Here is a 26,375-nt window from a genome sequence, read left to right as displayed (position 1 = left end):
GACTACTGCAACTCACTGTTGGCTGGGCTCTTCACTTGTGTCATCAAACCCCTGCAAATAATCCAGAACGCTGCAGCCGCATGGTTTTCAACCTTCCCACGTTCTCTCATGTCGCCCTGCTCCTCCGCATACTCCACTGGCTCCCAGTCAAAGCTTGCATCCACTACAAGACCATGGTGTTTACCTACAGAACAGCAAGAGGAACTGCCCCTCCCTACCTTCAGGCTATGCTCAAACCCTACACCCCAACACGAGCACTCCGTTCTGCCACCTCTGGTCCTCCTTTTCACCTCAACCCCCCCCAAAAAATGTAAATTATGAACTAGCACTTGACCTTCCTTTTCTAGAGCTGACTAATGATAGCTACTTAACTGAGGAAACATGTATTTTCTATACTTGTGATATGTGGTTGTCCCAACTAGCCATCCATAGATGAATGCACTAAGTTGCTCTGGAGCATTCTCTAAATGAGTAAAAACATATATATATTTTTTTAAATAACTATTTTCCTGAAATTCTACACATTTTGCCAGGACAATATGATATCTGAGTGAGAAAATAAATTGGGGCACGTGTCCTTCGTGCACAGTGCAGTGCATTCGGAAAGTATTCAGACCCCTTGACTTTTTCCACATATTACATTAAACTGAAATATCACATTTACATAAGTACTCAGACCATTTAATATCAGTACTTGGTTGAAGCACCTTTGGCAACGATTACAGCCTTGAGTCCTCTTGGGTATGACATTACAAGCTTGGCACACCTTTCTCTGCAGATCCTCTCAAGCTCTGTCAGGTTGGATGGGGAGCACCACTGCGCAGTCATTTCAGGTCTCTTCAGAGATGTTAGATTGGGTTCAAGACCGGGCTCTGGCTGGGCCAATCAAGAATATTTAGAGACTTGTCCCGAAGCCACTCCAGCGTTGTCTTGGCTGTGCGCTTAGGGTCGTTGTCCTGTTGGAATGTGACCCTTCAACCCAGTCTGAGGTCCTGAGCGCTCTGGAGCAGGTTTTATCAACAAACTATCTGTACTTCGCTCTGTTCATCGTTCCCTCGATCCTGACTAGTCTCCCAGGCCCTGCCGCTGAAAAACCTCCCCACAGCATGATGCTGACACCACCATGCTTCACTGTAGGGATCGTACCTAGTTTCCTCCAAAGGTGACGCTTGGCATTCAGGTCAAACAGTTCAATCTTGGTTTCATCAGACCAGAGAATCTTGTTTCTCATGGTCTGAGTCCTTTATGTGCTTATTGGCAAACTTCAAATGGGCTGTCATGTGCCTTTTCCCGAGGAGTGGCTTCCGTCTGGCCACTGTGGTACCTTATATAGATAGGTGTGCGCATTTCCAAATCATGTCCAATCAAGTGAATTTACCACAGGTGGACTCCAATAAAGTTGTAGAAACATCTCAAGGATGATCAATGGAAACAGGATGCACTTGAGCTCAATTTAGAGTCTCATAGCAAAGGGTCTGAATACTTGTGAATAATGTATTTCTAAAAACCTGTTTTTGCTTTGTCATTATGGAGTATTGTGGAAAAAATCAAGGGGTCTGAATTCTTTCCCGAATGCACTGTATATACAAAAGTATATGGACACCCCTTCAAATTAGTGGATTCGGCTGCCACGAGCCACACCCGTTGCTGACAGGTATATAAAATCGAGCACCAAGCCATGCAATGTTCAGAGACACACATTGGCAGTAGAATAGCATTACTGAAGAGCTCAGCGACTTTCAAATTGGATAGGATGCCACCTTTCCAACAAGTCAGTTTATCAAATTTCCACCCTGCGAGAGCTGCTCCGGTCAACTGTAAGTGCTGTTGTTGTGAAGTGCTCTAGGAGCAACGGCTCAGCCGCAAAGTAGTAGGCCACACAAGCTCACAGAAAGGGACCGCTGAGTGCTGAAGCTAGTAAATATAGTCTATCCTCAGTTGCAACACTCACTACCGAGTTCCAAACGGCCTCTAGAAGCAACATCAGCACAAGAACTGTTCATCAGGAGCTACATGAAATGGGTGCACACGGCAAAGCAGCCGCACACAAGCATAAGATCACCATGCGCAATGCCAAGCGTCTGCTGGAGTGGTGTAAAGCTCGCCGCCATTGGACTTTGGAGCAGTGGAAACGCATTCTCTGAAGTGATGAATCTGGGTTTGGCGTACGCCAGGAGAACGCTACCTGCCCAAATGCATAGTGCCAACTGTAAAGTTTGGTGGAGGAGGAATAATGGTCTGGGGCTGTTTTTCATGGTTCAGGCTAGGCTCCTTAGTTCCAGTGAAGGGAAATCTTAATGCTACAGCGTACAATGACATTCTAGACGATTATGTGCTTTCATTTGAGGAAGGCCCTCTCCTGTTTCAGCGTGACAATGCCCACTTGCACGAAGCTAGGTCCATACAGAAATGGTTTGTCTAGATCGTTGTGTTAGAACTTGCCTGGCCTGCACAAAGCCCTGACCTCAACCCCATCAAACACCTTTTGAAATTAATGAACAATTTTATGCTGAAATGTCTTGAGTCAGCAAGTATTCAACCCCTTCGTTGCATGGACTCACTCTGTGTGTAATAGTGTTTATTACAGACAAAGTAATACACCTACTCTGTACAAAGACACATGCGTCCTTCCTAAAAAGGCATCCTGGCTGAGTCTACTTTCCACCAGGCACTGGGAGATGAATTAACCTTTCAGCAGGACAATAACAGCAAGACAATCTGGAACCTCTCTTTCTAAAACTATGTGCCGAAATTGTTGCAACCCCTATTACTAGCCTGTTCATGCTCTCTTTTGTATCATCTGAGATCCCTAAAGATTGGAAAGCTGCCGCGGTCATCCCTCTCTTCAAAGGGGGAGACACTCTAGACCCAAACTGCTACAGACCTATATCCATCCTGCCTTTCTAAGGTTTTCGAAAGCCAAGTTAACAAACAGATCACCGAGCATTTCGAATCCCACCGTACCTTCTCCGATATGCAATCTGGTTTCCGAGCTGGTCATGGGTGCACCTCAGCATAACCGCGATCGATAAGAGACAATACTGTGCAGCCGTATTCATCGACCTGGCCAAGGCTTTCGACTCGTGTCAATCACCGCATTCTTATTGGCAGACTTAATAGCCTTCGTTTCTCAGATGACTGCCTCGCCTGGTTCACCAACTACTTCTCTGTTAGAGTTCAGTGTGTCAAATCGGAGGGCCTGTTGTCCGGCCCTCTGGCAGTCTCTATGGGGGTGCTACAGGGTTCAATTCTCGGGCCGGCTCTTTTCTCTGCATATATCAATGATGTCACTCTTCCTGCTGGTGATTCTCTGATCCACCTTTTCGCAGACGACACCATTCTGTATATATCTGGCCCTTCTCTGGACAGTGTGTTAACAAACCTCCAAATGAGTTTCAATGCCATACAACACTCCTTCCATGGCCTCCAACTGCTCTTAAATGCTAGTAAAACTAAATGCATGCTCTTCAAGCGATTGCTGCCCGCACCCGCCAGCCCGACTAGCATCACTACCCTGGACGGTTCTGACTTAGAATATGTGCACAATTACAAATACCTAGGTGTCTGGTTAAACTGTAAACTCTCCTTCCAGACTCACATTAAGCATCTCCAATCTAAAAATTAAATCTAGAATCTGCTTCCTATTTCGCAATAAAGCCTTCTTCACTCACGCTGCCAAATATACCCGTGAAGCAGACAATCCTACCGATCCTTGACTTTGGCAATGTCATTTACAAAATAGCCTCCAACACTCTACTCATAAAATTGGATGTAGTCTATCACAGTGCCATCCGTTTTGTCACCAAAGCCCACACTACCCACCACTGCGAACTGTATGCTCTCGTTGGCTGGTCCTCACTACATATTTGTCACCAAACCCACGGGCTCCAGGTCATCTATAAGTCTTTGCTAGGTAAAGCCCTGCCTTATCTCAGATCACTGGTCACCATAGCAACACCCACCAGTAGCACACACTCCAGCAGGTATATTTCACTGGTCTCTGCTGCCAATGACTGGAACAAATTGCATAAATCACTGAAGCTGGACACTTACATTTCCCTCACTAACTTTAAGCATCAGCTGTCAGAGCAGCTTACCGATCACTGTACCTGTATACAGCCCATCTGTAAATAGCCCACCCAACTACCTAACTACTCTTTTGCACCCCAGTATCTCTACTTGCACATCATCATCTGCACATCTATCACTCAGTGTTAATGATAAATTGTAATTATTTTGCCACTATGGCCTACCTTACCTCCCTAATCTTATTACATTTGCACACACTGTACATAGATTGTTCTATTGTGTTATTGACTGTACGTTTGTTTATCCGATGTGGCCAATTGTTGTTTTAATCGAAAAGCTGTGCTTGATCTTGGCCAGGTCGCAGTTGTAAATGAGAACTTGTTCTCAACTGGCCTACCGGGTTAAATAAAGGTGAAATCAAAAAATTACCTAAAACAGAAGGCCAAATCTACACTGGAGTTGTTTACCAAGACAGTGAATGTTAGTTTTGACTTAAATCTACTTGAAAATCTATGGCAAGACCTGAAAATGGTTGTCTAGCAATAATCATCAATCAATTTGACAGAGCTTGAAGCATACATAAAAAAATAAAAATGTTGCACAATCCAGGTGTGGAAAGCTCTTAGACTTACCCATGAAGACTCACAGCTGTAATTGCTGCCAAAAGTGTACTGACTCAGGGGTGTGAATACTTATGTAAATGAGATATTTCTGCATTTCATTTCCAAATAAATAAGCAACAAATGGGTGAGAAAAGATGGGTGTAGATGGGTGAGAAAAAAAACTACTGAATCAATTTTGAATTCAGGCTGTAACAACAAAATGTGAAATAAGTCAAGTGGTATAAATACTTTCTGAAGGCACTGTTTTTTTTGGGGGGGGGGCGCCCTAAGCATCGGCTTATGTCGCTTAATTAAGCCCAGGGTCGGCCCTGAGTGCACTACTTTGGACCAGAGCCCTATGGTCAAAAGTAGTGCACTATGTAGGGAACAGAGTTCTACAACTTGTTTTGCTAATGTGTTTTAATGCATGAGTGAGTGAAAGAGGGATTGCATTTCGCTAATGGATTAAATTAAGAATGACAGACTTGTAAACACATAACACTTATGTTTTTTTCTGGCAGAAAACTAGTCATTACTTTTGCTGTCCACATCATGGCATTTCATATCTAGAAAAAATTCAATAGGATCAGATTAAAATAATGCTTCTGAAAGAAGAGGTAAATTCATACTCAATCGTGGAGTTTAGATTTAATTGAAGCAGGGTACACAGCAACAAAGAAAACTGGTAGGGAGATTGACAAATCATTATACTTCATACCGGTGCAGTTCACTTTTTAACAGTACAAAAATAAAGATTCTATATTTTCACCACAAAAGCAATTGTGGCAAATTACTTTGAGTCAAAGAGTAAAGAAAGCATAGAAATAAACTAGTGAGAATATATATTGCCTCTATTCATGTTTATGGCATATAAAACTTTACACTTAAGGTATCTAAATCACACTGTATGCTACAGAACAATGAATTTGTTAGTCCAGTGATATGGCTCTCTGGGTAACTCTGCAGTTAAGCTAATTTGCCATTGAAAAGGCAGCAAACATTTCAAAACAGGAATGTGCTTTACAATAGCCCAAATGGTATCAACTGCCCCAGAAACAAAAAAATGACTACTTTTAAATACATCGTTAGCTGTGCATATGAGAAAAAAAAAATTAAAATAAATCAGAGGATACAGTATGCCTTGTCATTAGAAAATATAATAGAGACAGTAATCATGTAACAAATCATAGCATACATTCTTGCTCACACAAAAACAATCATGTTAGCGAGTAACAGAGTGTTCTGGTTGGGATATTGTGGAAGCTAGGGGGTACACACATTTGCCATACAAAAACAAATATTTTTAACAGGTAGAATGAAAGAAAGGCTTAGCAGTCTTGAGCACAGAGTGTATACTGGGTTTATATTTGCACTTGGTGAGAGATGCAACATCAAATTTCGAAACATATTTACCATATTTGAGCAGTGAATACAGAAAATTGGGAGAGCATCCATGTGAAAACTACACAAACAATCCTTATTCAACAAATATACTTAAATACCCATGTACATAAGGATACATACATAACAAGATTAAATCAAACTCATAATAATATCCCCACTCCCTAACAGATCATTTTGACAAGCATTTATTACACTTAGGCTTAAACCTAAGATTTCTAATGTAGGAATAAGAACTCATTTTTGTCAACATATTTGTCTGCAAACCGAAATGAGATATTGCACCTCCCTGAACAGAAAACAAAACAATAACACAGAAGAATAACAGGATTAAATAAGAAATTAGACACCATACCAGGAATTTAGTACAAAAGAAAAAACTTTTTTCCAACAATAATACATTACATTTCAATCTCAACAAACAATGTCTACGTAAAAACACAAATCATCACAAGCACATGTTTAAAACATAGTTTACAAAAACAAAACTGTCATTATACTCAATACTCAAGACTGCTAAGCCAATACCATTTTATTGCTAAAACTGGACAAAATAGATTATACTGCATTTTGTTCAAAGCCACACCGATACATTTTAAGTTCAAGTTTGATCAAAAAAAAAGAAAGTTATATTCTCAAGACCAGAGGGTATTCCAAATTGCCCAGTAAAATATCAGTTTTTAGGTAAAAAAATAAAATAAAATAAGAAAAAAGAAAAGAAAAAGAAATAGATTTTCGTTAATTATTTTTTGTTATTCTATAGCTAGTGCATTACAAAAAGGAAAGGTAAGCCGCAAAGTGTTGAAAATATACTTTAGAAACCTCAATAGTACTGTTAATAGTTCTGTTTTCATCATCTCAATGATTCCAAAATCTTCATAAGATGGGCGTCCACTCTAATGCTCCTGAAAGATATTACAAAGAGGAAAATGTTATGTTGTTTACCATGCATTCATTCATGCAACAGCACACACCAATACACACATGCCTGTAAACATTTCAAGACTTGGCTTTAACATATACAGTGCCTTCAGAAAGTACTCCGACCCAATTTTCGGGCTACCCAAGAGGAAATGCTGGCATTACAGAGGCAAGGGGGGGATCCATGCGAGATTAAGGCAAAAAAGATAAACCGGCAACCTCTTCCCTCCATTCTACTGGCGAATGTAGTCACTCGACAAAAAGATGGATGACCTCCGATTGTGGATTTGCTGACAACGGGACTCTCGAAATCGCAATATCCTTTGCTTTTCTGAAACATGGTTCTCGGACAAGATACCCCCATGGCTACCCAACTCAATGGATTCTCCATTCACAGGGTGGACAGGACAGTGGAGTCGGGGAAATCGAAGCGGGGAGGGGTTTGCCTCCACATCAACTCCAAGCTAACTCCAGTGCGGTGGAAGTGTCGACCCACTGTTCACCGGTCTTGGAATACCTGATGGTCAAATGCCGACCCTTCTACCTCCCGAGGGAGTTTTCAGCTCTTATCGTGACTGTTGTATTCCACCAGGATAAGAGAAATAACTAGCTGGCACTTAAACTGTGCAAAGCCATAAACAAGTAAGAAAACCTACACTTCCGTTCAAAAGTTTGGGGTCACTTAAGAAAGGTCCTTGTTTTGGAAGAAAAGCACATTTTTTTGTCCATTAAAACTAGACGTCGACTGATTAATCGGCATAGCCGATTAATTAGGGAAGATTTCAAGTTTTCATAATCGGTAATCAGCATTTTTGGATGCCGATTATGGCCGATTACATTGCAATCCTGGAGGAGACTGTGTGGCAGGCTGACCACCTGTTACGTGAGTGCAACATCGAAGGACCTTGTGGCTGCAAGGAGCCAAGGTAAGTTGCTAGCTAGCATTAAACGTATCTTATAAAAAACAATCAATCTTCACATAATCACTAGTTAACTACACATGGTTGATGATATTACTAGGTTAACTAGCTTGTTCTGTGTTGCAAATAATCAATGAGGTGCCAGTTAATTTATCATCAAATCACAGCCTACTTCAAACGGGGGATGATTTAACAAAAGTGCATTTGCGAAAAAAGCACATACATTGCACAAATGTACCTAACCATAAACATCAATGCCTTTCTTAAAATCAATACACAAGTATATCTTTTTAATCCTGCATATGTAGTTCAAATAAAGTCATGTTAGCAGGCAATATTAACTAGAGAAATTGTGTCACTTCTCTTGCGTTCAGTGCAAGCAGAGTCAAGTTATATGCAGCAGTTTGGGCCGCCTGGCTCTTTGCAAACTGTGTGAAGACCATTTCTTCCTTACAAAGACCGTAATTAATTTGCAAGAATTTTACATTATTATGACATAACAGTGAAGGTTGTACAATGTAACAGCAACATTTAGACTTAGGGTTGCCACCTGTTAGATAAAATACGGAACGGTTACTAGAGGTCGACCGATTAATCGGAATGGCCGATTAATTAGGGCCGATTTCAGGTTTTCATAACAATCGGAAATCGGTATTTTTGGGTGCCGATTTTCCCCCCACACCTTTATTTAATCTTTATTTAACTAGGCAAGTCAGTTAAGAACACATTCTTATTTTCAATGACGGCCTAGGAACGAGGCAGAACGACAGATTTTTACCTTGTCAGCTCGGGGGATTCAATCTTGCAACCTTACAGTTAACTAGTCCAACGCTCTAACCACCTGCCTCACGAGGAGCCTGCCTGTTACGCAAATGCAGTAAGCCAAGGTAGGTTGCTAGCTAGCATTGAACTTATCTTATAAAAACAATCAACGACTGTCGTTGCTCCAATGTGTACTTAACCATAAACATCAATGCCTTTCTTAAAATCAATACACAAGTATATATTTTTAAACCTGCATATTAAGCTAAAAGAAATCCAGGTTAGCAGGCAATATTAACCAGGTGAAATTGTGTCACTTCTCTTGCGTTCATTGCACGCAGTCAGGGTAAATGCAACAGTTTGGGCCGCCTGGCTCTTTGCAAACTAATTTGCCAGAATTTTACGTAATGATGACATAACATTGAAGGTTGTGCAATGTAACAGGAATATTTAGACTCATGGATGCCACCCGATAAAATACGGAACAGAATAAACGTTTTGTTTTCGAGGTGATAGTTTCCGGATTTGACCAAGGCTCGTATTTCTGTGTGTTTATTATAGTTAAGTCTATGATTTGATAGAGCAGTCTGACTGAGGGGTGGTAGGCAGCAGCAGGCTCGTAATAGTCAAAGGTATATGGTTTAGAGAGAAATAGTTGACGCGTTATAATTCCTGTAATAACTTGTGGCTGAACTTGAAAGGGGTTCCTTTGTTATTTTACTGTTCATGTCTTCCATAGAGAATGTCTTGATCTACTTCCAATAAGGTCTGTGTTTCGTGCAGGCTTAAACCGCCTCTGTTTATGTCTTCCATAGAGAATGTCTTGATCTACTTCCAATAAGGTCTGTGTTTCGTTCAGGCTTAAACGCCTCTGCATTTTGATACCCGTGTAAATATCACTAGGATAAGGTAATGTTTGTCCAAATATTTTCTTAAATCCACTCTACAATTTTTTAAAATCTTCGCTTATATTTAGCCAATATTGATCAGAGTTACCTTGTCCTATGGATATCTACACAGTTATAAAATTGGCAAGGTGGTGTAAGCTACCTACACGAAACACAGACCTTATTTTAAGTGAATCTAAAAATATCCTATGGAATAAATGAATGAAGGAACCGCTTTTCAGATTTTGCTAGAAGGTGTCATGGGAATTTTTACTCGCACTTTGGTAGTCAATTCTTACCATCTCCATTATTAAAATAGGATTTCATGCATATAGAAATTACAGTTTTTGTTTTCAACATTCATCACAGGTAACTTAAACTCTATTTTTATTCAAACAGTTGAGAGTATTTGTCTCCTAAGCAGACTCTTCAGTATCATTGTCACTTCAGAGTGGTGTGTGTGTTTTACAGATGGCAGAGAAAAGCAGAGCACCAGGGTGGGTATTACATGGAATTGGCACCAGGGAAAGCAAGGTGTCTTATTTGTGATAAAGATGTAAGCATGGGGTCAGCAACGGCTAAATCAATAAATACCACCAACCTGTGGGATCACCTTAAGAACACCCATCCAAAAGCCCATATGTATTATATTAAGTTAAAATAAAAGTGTTCATTGTTCATTCAGTATTGTTGCAATTGTCATTATTACAATATATTTATATATATATATATATATACAAATATATATTTTAAAAATCGGCCGATTAATCAGCATCGGCTTTTTTTGTCCTCCAATAAATGGGTATTGGCGTTGAAAAATCATAATCGGTCGACCTCTAATAAGGACATCCAATAGTCAAAGGTATATGAAATACAAATGGTATAGCGAGAAATAGTCCAAAAATAACTACAACCTAAAACTTCTAAACTGGGTGTCACACCCCGATCTTTTTCCCCTGTCCTTGTGATTGTCTCCACCCCCTCCAGGTGTCGCTTATTTGCTCTGGTGTATTTATCCCGGTGTTTCCTGTCTATCTGTGCCAGTTCGTCTTGTATGTTTTGTCAAGTCAACCAGCGTGTTTTCCTGTACTCCTGCTTCTATTCTCTTTTTGCTTGTCCTCCCGGTTTTGACCCTTGCCTGTTTTCTGGACTCCGTACCCGCCTGCCTGCCCTGACCTCAAGCCTGCCTGCCACTCTGTACCTCCTGGACTCTGAACTGGTTTTGACCTTTTGCCTGTCCATGACCATTCTCTTGCCTACCCCTTTTGGATTGATTAGTAAATAGAAAAGACTCAAACCATCTGCCTCCGTGTCTGCATCTGGGTCCCGCCTTGTGCCCCTTTACCGGGAATATTGAAGACTCATGTTAAAAGGAACCACCAGCTTTCATATGTTCTCATGTTCTGAGCAAGGAACTTAAACGTTAGCCTTTTTACATGGCACAAATTGCACTTTTACTTTCTTCTCCAACACTGTGTTTTCGCACTATTTAAACCAAATTGAACATTGGTACCGGCTTTTTTTGGTCCTCCAATAATTGTTATCGTCGTTGAAAATCATAATTGGTCAACCTATAATTAAAATAACATAAAATTGATCAGAAATACAGTGTAGACATTGTTAATGTTGTAAATTACTATTGTAGCTGGAAACGGCAGATTTTTTAAATGGATTTTTAATGGATTATCTACACAGGCATACATACAGGCCCATTATCAGCAACCATCACTCCTGTGTTCCAATGGCACGTTGTGTTAGTTCATCCAAGTTTATCATTTTATAAGGCTAATTGATCATTAGAAAACCCTTTTACAATTATGTTAGCACAGCTGAAAACTGTTGGTCTGATCAAAGAAGCAATAAAACTTTATACTACTTGAGTATCTGGAGCATCAGCATTTGTGGGTTCGATTACAGGCTCAAAATAGCCAGAAACAAAGAACTTTCTTCTGAAACTCGTCAGTCTATTCTCGTTCTGAGAAATTAAGGCTATTCCATGCGAGAACTGGCTCTAACCAGAATAGAAAGGGGAGTGGGAGGCCCCGGTGAAAAACTGAGCAAGAGGACAAGAACATTAGAGTGTCTAGTTTAAAGACAGACACCTCACAAGTCCTCAACCGGCAGCTTCATTAAATAGTACACCAGTCACAATGTCAACAGTGAAGAGGCGACTCCAGGATGCTGGCCTTCTAGGCAGAGTTGCAAAGAAAAAGCCATATCTCAGACTGGCCAATAAAAAGAAAAGATTAAGATGGGCAAAATAACAAACACTGGTCAGAGGAACTCTGCCTAGAAGGCCAGCATCCCGTAGTCGCCTCTTCACTGTTGATATTGTGACTGGTACGAAGCCTGTGGTATGTGCCAGAGTCCCCAGTCCATTATGGATTACGAAGGAAGATCCAACCGTGATCTGTTCAACGATGCATCTCTACCAGACAAACTTTGACAACAAAATCGTGCCGGGTGTGATGGCCGTCATCGACCCAGAACTCCGCTTTCCGAGGTCAACGTGAAAAGGTTATTTAATCACGTCAACACCCGCAAGAACGCGGGGCCCGATGGTATTCCAGGGCACTTTCTCAGAGCATGCGCAGAAAAACTGTCAGGCATATTATAGGTACTTTCAACCTCTCCTTGTCCCAGTCTGTAATCCCCAAATTTTAAGATGACCAGCATCATTCCTGTCCTCAATAACGCTAAGGCTTTATGCCACAATGACTACCACCCTGTAGCACTCACCTCTGTAATCATGAAGTGCTTTGAGAGGCTGATTATGGCACACATCAACTCCACCATTTGAGACAGACTAATTTGCCATACCGACCCAACAGATGCGTAGATGACGCAATATCAATTGCTCTCCACACTGACCTCACCCACCTAGATAAGAGGAATACCTATAAGAGAACGCTCTTCATTGACCACAGCTCAGCATTCAAAACCATTGTCCCCTCCAAGCTCGTCACCAGCTTACGACTCTGGGTCTGCAACTGGATCCTGGACTTCCTGACAGGTCGACCCCAGGTGGTGAGAGTAGGCAACATCAGCTCTGCCATGCTGACCCTCAGCACAGGGGCCCCACAGTGGTGTGTGCTGAGTCCCCTCCTGTTCACCCACGACTGCTTGGCCACGCATGACTCCAACACTAGATAATGGCGCTGGAGGGGATGACTGCTGTTAATGTTGCTGCTACCGTCTCTTATGACCGAAAAGAGCTTCTGGACATCAGAACAGCGATTACTCACCTCGAACTGGACGAAGATGTTTTTCTTTAATGAGTCCGACGTGAAGGATATACTGCTTCCCGGAGACCAGGCCCAAATCCCCGTCTTTCGCGTTAAGAAAAGAAGGAAATACAGGGGGCGGAGGTTTGGGTGCCTTGTGAGAATTTGTTGGCGAGTGAGTAAGCCACCACTACCCTCTGTATTACTGGCCAATGTGCAATCATTGGAAAACCAACTGGATGATCTACGATTAAGACTATCCTACCAACAGGACATTAAAAATGAATATCTTATGTTTCACGAAGACTTGGCTGAACAACAACTCGGATAATATAGAGCTGGCTGGCTTCTCCATGTTTTGGCAGGACAGAGCTGCTACGTCTGGTAAGATGAGGGGCGGGGGTGTCTGTCTTTGTCAATAACAGCTGGTGCACGATATCAAATATGAAAGTCTCAAGTTATTGTTCGCCTGTGGTAGAAAAGCTCATTATAAGCTGTAGACAACACTATCTTCCAAGAGAGGTCGCATCTATATTACTCGCAGCTGTCTACTTACCACCACAAACCGATGCTGGCACGAAGACCGCACTCAACAAGCTGCATAAGGCCTTAAGCAAACAAGAAAATGCTCATCCAGAAGCGGCGCTCCAAGTGGCCAGGGACTTTAATGCAGGAAAGCTTAAATCTGTTTTACCTCATTTCTACCAGTATGTCACATGTGCAACCAACTGAAAAAAATTCAACTCTAGACCACCTTTACTCCACACAAAGAGAAGCATACAAAGCTCTCCCACACCTTCCATTTGGCAAATCTGACCATAATTCTATCCTCCTGATTTCTGCTAACAAGCAAAAACTAAAGCAGGAAGCACCAGTGACTCGGTCAATACGGAAGTGGTCAGGCAACATACACACCTAGATAAAGGCTAGAGCTGCCGCTTCAAGGAGCAAGACATTAATCCGGACGCTTATAAGAAATCCCGTTATGCCCTCAGACGAACCATCACAGGCAAAGCGTCAATACAGGAATAAGATTGAATCCTACAACACCGGCTCTGACATTCATCGGATGAGGTAGGGCTATTACGGACGACAAAGAGAAACCCAGCCACGAGCTGCCCAGTGACACAAGCCTACCAGACAAGCTAAATGCATGTTATACTCGCTTTGAGGCAAGCAACACTGAAGCATGCATGAGAGCACCAGATGTTCCGGACGACTGATCAAGCTCTCCGTAGCCGAGTTCACAAAGTCACGGGGCAAGACCGATTACAAGGATGTGTAGTCATAGCATGTGCACATCAACTGGCTAATGTCTTCACTGACATTTTCAACCTCTCCCTGACCGAGTCTTTAATACCTACATGTTTCAAAACAGACCACCATAGTCCCTTTGCCCAAGATAACCTGTCTAAATGATTACCACCCTGTAACACTCACATCGGTAGCCATGAAGTGCTTTGGAAGGCTCGTCATGGCTCACATCACCATCATGGCAAAAACCCTAGACCCACTCCAATTCGCATACCACCCCTACAGATCCACAGATGACGCCATCTCAATCGCACTCCACATGGCCATTTCCCACCTGGACAAAAGGAACACCTATGTGAGAATGCTGTTCATTGACTACAACTCAGCATTCAACACCATAGAGCCCACAAAGCTCATCTCTAAGCTAAGGACCCTGGGACTAAACATCTCCTTCTGCAACATGGTCTTGGACAACACATCTGCCACATTGATCCTCAACACTGGGGCCTCTCAGGGGTGTGTGCTTAGTCCCCTCCTGTACTCCCTGTTCACCCATGACTGCGTGGCCAAGTACAACTCCAACACCATCATTAAATTTGCCGACGACATAACAGCCTGATCAGCGACAATGATGAGAGAGACCTGGCAGTGTGGTGCCAGGACTACAACCTCTCTCTCAATGTGAGCAAGTCAAAGGAGCTGATCGTGGACTACATGAAAAGGAGGGCTGAACAGGCCCCCGTTAACAGGGCTCCCAAGTGGTGCAGCAGTCTAAGGCACTGCATCTCAGTGCAAGAGAGTCTCTGGTTTGAATCCAGACTGTATCACATCCGGCCGTGATTGGGAGTCCCATAGGGCTGCTCACAATTGGCCCAGCGTTGTCCGGGTTTGGCTATCAACGTAAATAAGAATTTGTTCTTAACTGACTTGCCTAGTTACATTTAAAAAAAACATTGACGGGACTGAAGTGGAGCAGGTCGAGAGTTGCAAGTTCCTTGGTGTCCACATCACCAACAAACTATCAGGGTCCAAACACACCAAGACAGTTGTGAAGAGGACACAGCAACACATTTTCCCCCTTAGGAGACTGAAAAGATTTGGCATGGGTCCCCAGATCCTCAAAAAGTTCTACAGCTGCACCATCGAGAGCATCCTGACTGGTTGCATCACCACCTGGTATGGCTCCGCATCTGACCATAAGGCGCTACAGAGGGTAGTGCAAACGGCCCAGTACCTCACTGGGGCTAAGCTTCCTGACATCCAGAACCTACATACTAGGCGGTGTCAGAGGAAGCCCCTAAAAATGGTCAAAAGACTTCAGTCACCCAAGTCATAGACTGTTCTCTCTGCTACCGCACAGCATGCGGTACCGGAGCGCCATTTCTAGAACGAAAAGGCTCCTTAACCGCGTCTACCCCCAAGCCATAAGACCAATGAACAACGAAACTAATCAAATAGCTACCTGGACTATTTACATTGTATCTGGGGAAGGGTATAAAACTCTTTCTAGAATGTTGGAAGTTTCCCAGAGCACAGTGGTCTCTATAATTGGGATAAGGAAAAAATATGGAACTACCCAGACTTGGCCTTGAACTGGTCCCCGACCAAACTGAGCAACTGGACAAGGAGGACCTTGGTCAGGGAGGTGACCAAGAACCAAATGAGCTCTGTCATGACTACATGTGAGGATCACAATGGGTCAGATGAGTTTGGCAATGGTGGACAAATCTCCCACCCACAGAAGGGGGGTGCTTTTTGACACCTTACACCTGGTCTTACATTTTTTTTTTTTGCATTTTTCTGGTTCTCTAGCACCAACAGAGATGGTCGCTTCGTGGTTCTTAGGAAACTATGCAGTATTCTGTTTATGTACAGTTGAGGGTCAGAAGTTTTCATACACTTAGGTTGGAGTCATTAAAACTCATTTTTCAACCACTCCACACATTTCTTGTTACCAAACTATAGTTTTGGCAAGTCAGCTAGGACATCTACTTTGTGCATGACAAGTCATTTTTACAAAAATTGTTTAGACAGATTATTTCACTTCATAATTTACTGTATCATAATTCCAGTGGGTCAGATCATATGATATCATCACAATAAGTATTGCGATTCTTACAAATCTATTTGTTTTGCGATTCGATACTACAATTTTGAGAATTGATGTTCCAAACATAATGTTCGCTATATGTCTACTGCAGAGAGAGTATGAGAAAACAAGTGTTGATCAGTCAGGGAAATAGGTGCTGAAAACATGGTGGCTCACTATTTAAAAAGAAAAATGGAGAACAAGCTACAGGATGAAAAGTTCTACACTTGCAAAAATATTATAATATATATATATATATATATATATATATATATATATATATATATATACACACACACACATATATATATATATATATATATATACACACACACACACACAAATACATACACACATATATATACACAGTTGAAGTCAGAAATTTACATACACTAAAGTTGGAGTCATTAAAACTCATTTTTCAACCACTCCACAAATTTATTGTTAACAAACTATAGTTTTGGCAGTTAGGACATCTATTTTGTGCATGACACAAGTAATCTTTCCAACAATTGTTTACAGACAGATTATTTCACTTATAATTCACTGTATCACAATTCCAGTGGGTCAGAAGTGGGTCTTCCAACTGGACAATGACCTTGAGCATACTTCCAAAGTTGTTGCAAAATGGCTTAAAACTTCTCTAGGATAGGGGGCAGCATTTGGAATTTTGGATGAAAAGCATGCCCAAATTCAACTGCCTGCTACTCATCCCCAGAAGATAAGATATGCATATTATTAGTAGATTTGGATAGAAAACACTGAAGTTTCTAAAACTGTTTGAATCATGTCTGTGAGTATAACAGAACTTATGTAGCAGACAAAACCCGGAGGACAAACCATTCAGTTTTTGTTGTTTTTTGTTGTTGTTTGTTTTGATGTCACTCTTTTCAATGGGTTTTCATTGGGAATCCAGATTTCTAAGGGACTTGCTTGCAGTTCCTACCACTTCCACTGGATGTCACCAGTCTTTAGAAATTGGTTGACGTTTATCCTTTGTGTAATGAAGAAGTAGCCCTGTTCAAAACGAGGGAAACTTTATGTGTCCTGTTTGATAGAGGCACGTGACCAGAAAGCTAGCGTCAGTTTGTTATCTTCCTGTATTGAACACAGTTCATCCCGTCTTCAATTTTATCGATTGTTTACTTTAAAAAATCATTAATCGAACAAAAGGACCATTTGTTTATGGAACATATTGGAGTGCCAACACAAGAAGCTTGTCAAAGGTAAGGCATGATTTATTTCTGCGATTTGTTTCACGCCTGCAGGGTTGAAATATGTTCTCTCTTTTGTTTACGGAAGTGCTATCCTCAGATAATAGCATCGTTTGCTTTTGCCGAAAAGCCTTTTAGAAATCTGACATGTTGGCTGGATTAACAACACGTGTAGCTTTAATTTGGTATCTTACACGTGTGATTTCATGAAAGTTAGATTTTTATAGGAATTTATTAGAATTTGGCGCTCTGCATTTTCTCTGGCTTTTGGCCAAGTGGGACGTTACCGTCCCAAATATCCCAGAGAGGTTAAGGACAATGAAGTCAAGGTATTGGAGTGGCCATCACAAAGCCCTGACCTCAATCCCACAGAACCTGACTCAGTTACACCAGCTCTGTCAGGAGGACCGTCTACCCGAGGAAGAGGAGAAGGAAACTCCCCTCTCAGACTATCACGGGTACGGCTAAGTAGCTGTTCTTAGGAAACAGCCCATTGAAGCAACAGACAAGAAGGACATTGTGCCCTCTGGTGGACAATCAGAGCAGGTAAAAGGAAAAGCCCACCAAACCAACACTCTTCTGAAGGAGGGCTATCTCCGACAGAGAAACGGCAAACGGCATTCAACCAGTAAAAACATTCATTACTTCTTTTTCCGAACGGGCGGCGATTAGTGTGAAAGGTATATGATTAATGTGAGGACAGTCCTAGAATGCATCCCTTTGTCGCTCTCGCTCTTCCCCCTCTCCATCTAACGTTATGTTGTAACAAGCCATCATATCTTGTCAGTCCACTTTGTCTCATGTAAGTGTGTATTCGGTCTTATTTAGTTAGCTAATAGATAAATAATTAAACCAATTTGTATGGTAGGCAGTGATCAGTAAATCTGGGGTTCTTGCAGATCCAAGAAGGTTATGACAGTTCAGAATGAGACTTACATGAGGTAATGATTAATACGTGACTTATCGATATACAACATACATCTTCTAGAGTTGAATTCGGGAGATGGTAACTCGTTAAACAACTTCTTCCGTGGTGCCCCAAATTCCTAATGAGTTAATTAACTGTTACATAATTTAAAAAATCAAATTAAAAAGTTTTTAAATCGGGTAACAATTAAACGTAGTTAGTGGATTAAATAAATCATCAGATTAATGAAAGTCAAGTCACGACAACACTGACAGAACAACAGAGTTCATTGTATGAGATGGGAGAACTTGCAAGAAGGACAACAGTCTCTAAAGCACTTCACTAATCTGAGCTTTATGGGAGTGGCCAGATGGATGCCACTCCTGAGAAAAAGGCACGACAGTTCGTCTGGAGTTTGCAAAAAAGCACGTGGTCTGTGGTCTGATGAGACAAAATTGTAACTTTGTCCTGGACGCAAAGCAATATGTCTGGAGAAAACCAGGCACAGCCTATCACCCTCTTAACACTATCGCTACCATGAAGCATAGTGTTGGCAGCATCATTCTGTGGGGATGCTTTTCAACGGCAGGGACTTGAAGACTGGTGAGGAGAGAGGGAACAATGAATGGAGCCAAATACAGGGAAATCCTTGATGAGAACCTGTTCAGAGTGCAAACGACCTTAGACTGGGGTGAAGACGTACGTTCCAAAAGGACAATGACCCCAAGCATACAGCCAAAGCAATGCTGGAATGGCATTAGAACAATAATGTGAAAGTCCTTGAGTGGCCCAGCCAAAGCCCAGACTTGAATACCATTCAAGCCACCAAGCTGTTCACCGCCGCTCCCAATCTAACTTGGGACAAAATCCCCAAATGGGACAAAATCCCCAAATCCAGATGTGAAAAGCTGATAGACATACCAAAGACGACTCAAAGCTGTAATCACCGCTAAAGGTGCTTCTACATTCGGGGTTATGTAAATTACATATTTCCTATTCAATAAATTTGCTAAAAGGTCTAAAAACAGGGTTTCACTGTCATTATGAGGTATAGTGTGTAGTCAATTTATTCCACTTTGAATTCAGGCTGTAACACAACAAAATGTGTAATAAGTCCAGGGGTATGAATACTTTCTGAAGGTACTGTATGTTTAAAGGCAGAGCTGTGTTGAGAGGCAGACACAGTGCTGTGTTGAGAGGCAGACACAGTGCTGTGCTGAGAGGCAGACACAGTGCTGTGCTGAGAGGCAGACACAGTGCTGTGCTGAGAGGCAGACACAGTGCTGTGCTGAGAGGCAGACACAGTGCTGTGCTGAGAGGCAGACACAGTGCTGTGCTGAGAGGCAGACACAGTGCTGTGCTGAGAGGCAGACACAGTGCTGTGCTGAGAGGCAGTGCACTGTTTAGGGGTAGAAACAGAGCAATTCAAAGACTGAGGCAGAGACAGAGCGGTTTAGAAGCATAGCTGTTTAAAAGCAGAAAATCTGTTTAGAGAAGCGAGAGATCGAGCTGTTTAGAGGCAAAAACAGAGCGGTTTAGAGACAAAAATAGAGCTGTTAAGAGAGAGGCACATAAACTCAGCAAAAAAAAGAAACTGCCCTTTTTCAAGACCCTGTCTTTCAAAGATAATTCGTAAAAATCCAAATAACTTCACAGATCTTCATTGTAAAGGGTTTAAACACCGTTTCCCATGCTTGTTCAATGAACCACAAACAATTAATGAACATGCACCTGTGGAACGGTCGTTAAGACACTAAACAGCTTACAGACGGTAGGCAATTAAGGTCACAGTCATGAAAACGTATGACACTAGAGGCCTTTCTACTGACCCTGAAAAACAGCAAAAGAAAGATGCCCAGGGTCCCTGCTCATCTGTGTGAATGTGCCTTAGGCATGCTGCAAGGAGGCATGAGGACGGCAGATGTGGCCAGGGCAATAAATTGCAACGCCCGTACTGTGAGACGCCTAAGACAGCGCTACAAGGAGACAGGACAGACAGCTGATCGTCCTCGTAGTAGCAGACCACTTGTAACAACACCTGCACAGGATCGGTACATCCGAACATCACACCTGCGGGACAGGTACAGGATGGCAACAACTGCACAAGTTACACCAGGAGCGCACAATCCCTCCATCAGTGCTCAGACTATTCGCAATAGGCTGAGAGAGGCTGGACTGAGGGCTTGTAGGCCTGTTGTAAGGCAGGTCCTCACCAGACATCACCGGCAACAACGTTGCCTATGGGTACAAACCCACTGTCGCTGGACCAGACAGGACTGGCAAAAAGTGCTGTTTGCGGTTTTGTCCCAACGGGGGTGATGGTCGGAGTCGCGTTTATCGTCAATGGAATGAGCGTTACACAGAGGCTTGTTCTCTGGAGCGGGAATGATTTGGAGGTGGAGGGGCATCATCGGACTGAGCTTGTTGTCATTGCAGGCAATCTCAACGCTGTGCGTTACAGGGAAGACATCCTCCTCCCTCATGTGGAACGTTTCCTGCAGGCTCATCTTGGCATGACCCTCCAGCATGACAATGCCATCAGCCATACTGCTCATTCTGTGCATGATTTCCCGCAAGACAGGAATGTCACTGTTCTGCCATGGCCAGCAAAGAGCCCGGATCTCAATCCCATTGAGCACGTCTGGGACCTGTTGGATTGGAGGTTGAGGGCTAGGGCCATTCCCCCCAGAAATATCTGGGAACTTGCAGGTGCCTTGGTGGAAGAGTGGGGTAACATCTCACTGCAAGAACTGGCAAATCTGGTGCAGTCCATGAGGAGGAGATGAGGAGGAGCAGTACTTAATGCAACTGGTGGCCACACCAGATACTGACTGTTACTTTTGACCCCCCCCCCTTTGTTCAGGGACACATTATTCCATTTCTGTTAGTCACATGTCTGTGGAACTTGTTCAGTTCATGTCTCAGTTGTTGAATCTTATGTTCATACAAATATTTACACACGTTAAGTTTGCTGAAAATAAACGCAGTTGACAGTGAGGGGATGTTTCTTTTTTTGCTGAGTTTACAATGCTGTTTAGAGACAAAAGGCTGTTTAGGTCATGTTTAGAGAAAGTTGTTTAGAGGCAGACAGAGCTGTCTAGAGGCCATTGTGAGTACAGGTTTGGCTGTGTTGTACATTACCTGAAGACCTGGGCCCTGGGTTGCCTGTGCACCCGGCCAGAGGTATGCTCCCTGCTGCCTGTAATACTCTGCCACAGCCGCACTGTATTCTGGGAGCGAGCTCTGCTGCTGAGATGTCTGACCTTTTAGGGCACAAGCGTAAAGACATTGTGAGAAAACAGCATCAAATAACTCTATCACAATCCTATTTGTAACCTTGACTATGTCTAAAGACAACTGACAAAATTAATGAGCCTACAATTTCTTATATTAATCCTCCCATGCTTTGCTGTAGTCATGGACAATAATCTGAGCATGGGTATTTTGGCCTGCAAACACAGAAAGGGCCATTAAGGTGGACATGGAGAATCATAATCTGCGCTAAATGCTGAACCTCAAGCTTTGATGCAGTTGCACTAAATTGTCACAATAAAGCAAAGTTACTGAAAAACAAAACTCTGAATATTGCATTTGTTCGAAAAGTCACATGGGTAAGACAGGGTTTGTACGGTCTCATGAGCACTTGCCTAGCTTTTTATAATACTGCTCCCATGCTTTAGAGTAGTCCATCTGGCCTGCTTGGGGTCCATTGTGACCTGTACCCAAATAATACAACATTGTATTAAACATATGACAAATACCAGTGTATTTAAGATGGGCTCCAACATTTGGGGATATGTTCACTAACATTTGGGGATATGTTCACTAACATTTGGGGATATGTTCTCTAACATTTGGGGATATGTTCTCTAACATTTGGGGATATGTTCTCTAACATTTGGGGATAAGTATTTGCTTTGCAGCATTTGGCCCAAAGCTGTCAGAACTCACTTGATTCGGTGAATAGTAGTCAACTTATATTTTAATTTTCCTCAGAAGCCCTTCTGACAATTTCCTGACAATTGTTTTGTTATTTGTAGAACATTTCTGTTTCGCCAATGAAATTGGTTCAAGCCATAATAGACTAACCCCTTCAATTGGCTTACAAGCAAAAGAGGAGTGGATGAACTCTAATGTGTACCTACTAGACCTGGTTCATTCTAGGGCTGCATGATTAATCCAATTCACATCGAAATTGCAATATTGACACGTGCAATGTCCATATCGCAAGAGGCTGTGTGCGATACTTTGAAATACCCCTCAGCCGCGTGCAACATCTATAGTTTCCTCATTGTTACTTATGATTTTTCGGATGTTCGAGTGGTCTCTCACTGTCCTCCGGTTTCCACTAGTGACCACAGCCACAAAGTCAAAATTGGCTATATTGTAAAGATGAATGAAAACAAACATTGCTTTTTGGTCTTGATTTAAGGTTAGGCATAAGGTTAGCACAATGGTTAGGTTTAAAATCAGATTTTAAGATAAATAGTAGAAATAGGTAGGATTTATGATTTTGTGTCAATACAGGATTAAGAACTATCGCTGGTCAGATGTAGCAGGGCTTGAAAACTAATACGTATTACAAAAGGGAAACCCAGCCGCGAGCTGCCCAGTGAGGCGAGCCTTCCAGATGAGCTAAATGTCTTTTATGCTCGCTTCGAGGCAAGCAACACTGAAGCATGCATGAGAGCACCAGCTGTTCCAGATGACTGTGTGATCATGCTCTTGGCAGCCGACGGAAGCAGACCTTTAAACAGGTCAACATTCACAAAGCCGCAGGGCTAGACGGATTACCAGGACGTGTACTGAAAGCATGTGCGGACAAACTGGCAACTTTCAACATCTCCCTGACTAATTATAATACCTACGTTTCAAGCAGACCACCATAGTCCTTGTGCTCAAGGAAGAGAAGGTAACCTGCCTAAATGATTACCACCCCGTAGCGCTCACATCATTAGCCATGAAGTGCTTTGAAAGGCTGGTCATGGCTCACATCAACATCATCATCATCCCGGAAACCCTAGACCCACTCCAATTCGCATACCTCCCCAACATATCCACAGACGACACAATCTCAATCGCACTCCACACTGCCCTTTCCCACCTATACAAAAGGAACACCTACGTGAGAATGCTGTTCATTGACTACAGCTCAGCATTCCAACACCATAGCGCCCACAAAGCTCATCACTAAGCTAAGGACCCTGATGGGCCGCCCCCAGGTGGTAAAGATAGGCAACAACTTAGTCCCCTCCTGTACTCCCTGTTCACCCACGACTGCAACACCATCATTAAGTTTGCTGATGACACAACCGTGGTAGGCCTGATCACCAACAACGATGAGACAGCCTATAGGGAGGAGGTCAGAGACCTGTCAGTGTGGTGCCAGGGCAACCACCTCTCCCTCAATGTGAGCAAGACAAAGGATCTGATCGTGGACTACAGGAAAAGGCAGGCCAAACAGGCCCCCATAACAACAACCGGGGTGTAGTGGAGTGGATCGGTATGGGAGCGCCAAGTCTATGACCAAAAGGCTCCTTAGCTTCTATCCCCAAGCCATTAGACTGCTGAACAATTAATCAAATGGCCACCCGGACTATTTAAATTGACACCCCCTATTTGTTTTTACACTGCTGCTACAAGCTGTCTATTCTCTATGCAGTCACTTTATCCATACCTACATGTACAAATTACCTCGACTAACCTGTACCCCCCCGCACATTGACTCAGTACTCAGTGTATATAGCCTCGTTATTGTTATTTTATCGAGTTACTTTTTATAATTTTTTACTTTAGTTTATTTTGTAAATATTTTCTTAACTCTTTCTTGAACGGCATTGTTAGTTAAAGGGCTTGTAAGTAAGCATTTCACGGTAAGGGCTACCTACACCTGTCGTATTCGGCTCATGTGACAAATACAATTTGATGACCCTGTCCTCCTGCACCCGCTTCGAACACACACCAAGACCGCCCCCTGCCACTCAAGCAGGTAGTACAGTTCCTGACTGTCCAAAGTTATATTCACACTGTCCGCGTGCAGTTCTTATATTAATGCATGCGGTATTGCAAACAGACTTGTCCATTTTGTGAAAACAATGCAGCTTTCCAATTGCTTCTTAATATGCATCGACATCTATAATATGCATCTACTTTGTGAATCTTACTCTGAAAAAAGCTTGTTAGTTGAGGTACTTTTTTTTAGCACACTGTATCTAGCCACTAATGCTAATTCGACTGAGCTAAATAAATGTGGTATTAAATTATTTGACCAGATAAATTGACTGAGAATACATTCCTGTTTACAGCAACGACCTGGGGAATAGTTACAGGGGAGAGGAGGGGGGTGAACCAGCAAGCTTCTGCGGCCAGCCAGCAGATGGATGCAAGGTGGTATGCTGCTGGCAAGAAATTTGGCTCACAAACGTTAGCTATCTAATACAGACTGGCACCAGTGGTGGTGGAGATCTGAATGTAACGCAACGACATGTTCTGAATGAAAATCCTCTGCTTTTTCATTCATTGCAAAACACCGTATTCCAAGTGCCCACTCTATTCCAAACATCAAAATAGAAAATTATATTTCCTGAAGAAAATGTGTGCTTGCTTGTCTTGAACTAGGGTTGTGAAGAAAGTTGTCATGGGATTTAAAAACCTTTGTTGTAGTAGTAGTAGTAGGAGTAATGGTGGTAGGCTACTGACTGCAGTAGTTAAGAAGAAGTACGTAATTGCAAATCATATTAATCTTTGGTGAAATATTATTTTGTCAGAATCGTGCAGCCCTAGTTCATTCCCACCTAAATAAGTCTTATGCCTGGATGGTGTTTAACACTAGCCAACCACACCTACTGCTGGGTCAGAAACATCTAAACATGTTTGTGGTGGTGTTTAACACTAGCCAACCACACCTACTGCTGGGCCAGAAACATCTAAACATGTTTGTGGTGGTGTTTAACACTAGCCAACCACACCTACTGCTGGGTCAGAAACATCTAAACATGTTTGTGGTGGTGTTTAACACTAGCCAACCACACCTACTGCTGGGTCAGAAACATCTAAACATGTTTGTGGTGGTGTTTAACACTAGCCAACCACACCTACTGCTGGGCCAGAAACATCTAAACATGTTTGTGGTGGTGTTTAACACTAGCCAACCACACCTACTGCTGGGTCAGAAACATCTAAACATGTTTGTGGTGGTGTTTAACACTAGCCAACCACACCTACTGCTGGGTCAGAAACATCTAAACATGTTTGTGGTGGTGTTTAACACTAGCCAACCACACCTACTGCTGGGCCAGAAACATCTAAACATGTTTGTGGTGGTGTTTAACACTAGCCAACCACACCTACTGCTGGGCCAGAAACATCTAAACATGTTTGTGGTGGTATTTAACACTAGCCAACCACACCTACTGCTGGGCCAGAAACATCTAAACATGTTTGTGGTGGTGTTTAACACTAGCCAACCACACCTACTGCTGGGTCAGAAACATCTAAACATGTTTGTGGTGGTGTTTAACACTAGCCAACCACACCTACTGCTGGGTCAGAAACATCTAAACATGTTTGTGGTGGTGTTTAACACTAGCCAACCACACCTACTGCTGGGTCAGAAACATCTAAACATGTTTGTGGTGGTGTTTAACACTAGCCAACCACACCTACTGCTGGGTCAGAAACATCTAAACATGTTTGTGGTGGTGTTTAACACTAGCCAACCACACCTACTGCTGGGTCAGAAACATCTAAACATGTTTGTGGTGGTGTTTAACACTAGCCAACCACACCTACTGCTGGGCCAGAAACATCTAAACATGTTTGTGGTGGTGTTTAACACTAGCCAACCACACCTACTGCTGGGTCAGAAACATCTAAACATGTTTGTGGTGGTGTTTAACACTAGCCAACCACACCTACTGCTGGGCCAGAAACATCTAAACATGTTTGTGGTGGTGTTTAACACTAGCCAACCACACCTACTGCTGGGCCAGAAACATCTAAACATAAACGCATCTCTCCTGTCCTATTCATGCTCTTTTAGGCTCCGGTGTGAAGTCCCGCCAAGGGACAGATTTATGATTAGCTTCCCTCCCCCAATCCTAATATAAACCACTAAGGGGTAAATGCAAAACTGACCCAAGCACAGCAACCTCTACTTCACTGAT

The 26,375-nt window shown here is 42.6% G+C and overlaps 1 protein-coding gene across 3 annotated transcripts in view; it reads right to left on the bottom strand.

Moving 5' to 3' along the window:
• Positions 1-5,249: 5,249 nt before the first annotated feature.
• The window catches only part of LOC112226516 (far upstream element-binding protein 3), a 73,788-nt gene continuing 52,662 nt past the window's right edge, over positions 5,250-26,375 (bottom strand). Inside the window, exons 16-18 of one of the 3 annotated variants that reach the window (XM_024390871.2) lie at positions 21,858-21,926; positions 21,352-21,473; positions 5,250-6,937 (exon numbers count right to left, since the gene is read on the bottom strand). In XM_024390871.2, coding sequence (XP_024246639.1) covers positions 6,929-6,937; positions 21,352-21,473; positions 21,858-21,926 — 200 coding nt within the window. In that variant the 3' untranslated portion in view covers positions 5,250-6,928. The remainder of the gene's footprint in view (positions 6,938-21,351; positions 21,474-21,857; positions 21,927-26,375) is intronic. The other 2 variants (XM_024390873.2, XM_024390874.2) reach the window with 2 other exon arrangements.

Source organism: Oncorhynchus tshawytscha, linkage group LG28 (genome assembly GCF_018296145.1).
Source record: "Oncorhynchus tshawytscha isolate Ot180627B linkage group LG28, Otsh_v2.0, whole genome shotgun sequence".
NCBI classification, from domain to species: domain Eukaryota; kingdom Metazoa; phylum Chordata; class Actinopteri; order Salmoniformes; family Salmonidae; genus Oncorhynchus; species Oncorhynchus tshawytscha.
The sequence above is the reverse complement of the archived record's forward strand: the minus strand, read 5'-3'. Positions and strand labels throughout refer to the sequence as shown.